Raw genomic sequence first — 1,220 nt, forward strand, 5'->3', positions numbered from 1 at the left:
TTTGTCCTTAGAGCAAAGTTCAACCTTTTGGTTAAAATTTGGCCTTATTATTATAAACTCTTGTTATTGTTATTATGGTCTCTTACGGGATTTAGTCATAACTCCCAGTGTGGTCAGTTTTTACCCAAATAATTAAACATTTTTTATAAATGATTATATATTTATTCCATAACTATGCATTTATATAATTCACTATTATATTATATAAAGGATAAATCACTAAGAATTATTGTAAGTATAAATTATTGGTAGCATTAGCAAAAATATCATTGTGTCTGGACTGGTTAATTTTTAAATTCTATGTTCTATTACAGTAATGAGAACTTTTTTTAATTGTAATAATGCAAAAATTCATAATGGCTCTAATAATACTTTTCCTTTTCTTTATGTGAATAAATCATCAGGGTCTGTGTGATGTCGTACCTTTGGGGTCCAGCAGAGGTTTTGTGCACTTGCAGAGTGTCCAGCTCCTGTATGCTGCCCCGGCTCACAGATACGGTGGAGTTGGCGAGGCGGATGGCTCTTCTCTTACCCCTGCGGGGGCAGCAGGACGTCGACACCCCCTGCTGGCTGGAGATGGAAGTGCTGCGGCTCGTGCGATAGCCCACCGACTCAGTCATACACATCTCACTGAACGTCAACTCGTCTGTGAACTCATGGTTCTGTTGGAAATACAGGAGGAAATGCTTCATTTAGGATATTTTGAACAAGAAATATGTCATAATTTGTGTCCAGTAACAGACTGAGCTGTAATTACTGTTGTCTTTTCCAGACAATGCAGCAGGTGATGGTGTTGGTGCTCAAAGGAAGATCTGTTCTTCAGACACAGAGCATTGTCACTGTCTCGATCCTGAGAGATAAAAACACCACAAGAGTTTATTTAGGACGATCCATAAAAACCATGTCTTTAGATAACAGCAACTCACCTTAAAACATCAATCTAAAGTGGACACAAATCTATTTAAAGAGACCACAACTATTTACAGCCTTCAGAGGATGTTAACATCAGCATGACTTCAGGGTTATTTTTGTTAAAGAACAAAAGTTCACTGTCATCTCCAATGTAGAATGGCTAGATAGGTTTTATTTATTTATATATATATATATATATATATATATATATATAAAAGCATATAGCATATATTGTGGAATTAATCAATAGCAATATTTCTGTAGGTTATATATATATATGACTATTAATCGAATATATATTAATCGAT

The 1,220-nt window shown here is 34.9% G+C and overlaps 1 protein-coding gene across 1 annotated transcript in view; it reads right to left on the reverse strand.

The window, feature by feature from the left end:
• The window catches only part of kcnd1 (potassium voltage-gated channel, Shal-related subfamily, member 1), a 74,338-nt gene that overhangs the window by 3,079 nt on the left and 70,039 nt on the right, over positions 1-1,220 (reverse strand). The window contains exons 5-6 of the mRNA XM_016440127.1: positions 758-850; positions 424-662 (exon numbers count right to left, since the gene is read on the reverse strand). Of these exons, the coding sequence (XP_016295613.1) occupies positions 424-662; positions 758-850 (332 nt within the window). The remainder of the gene's footprint in view (positions 1-423; positions 663-757; positions 851-1,220) is intronic.

The sequence above is a fragment of the Sinocyclocheilus anshuiensis genome, unplaced genomic scaffold (genome assembly GCF_001515605.1).
Source record: "Sinocyclocheilus anshuiensis isolate Anshui unplaced genomic scaffold, SAMN03320099.WGS_v1.1 scaffold71, whole genome shotgun sequence".
NCBI lineage: Eukaryota > Metazoa > Chordata > Actinopteri > Cypriniformes > Cyprinidae > Sinocyclocheilus > Sinocyclocheilus anshuiensis.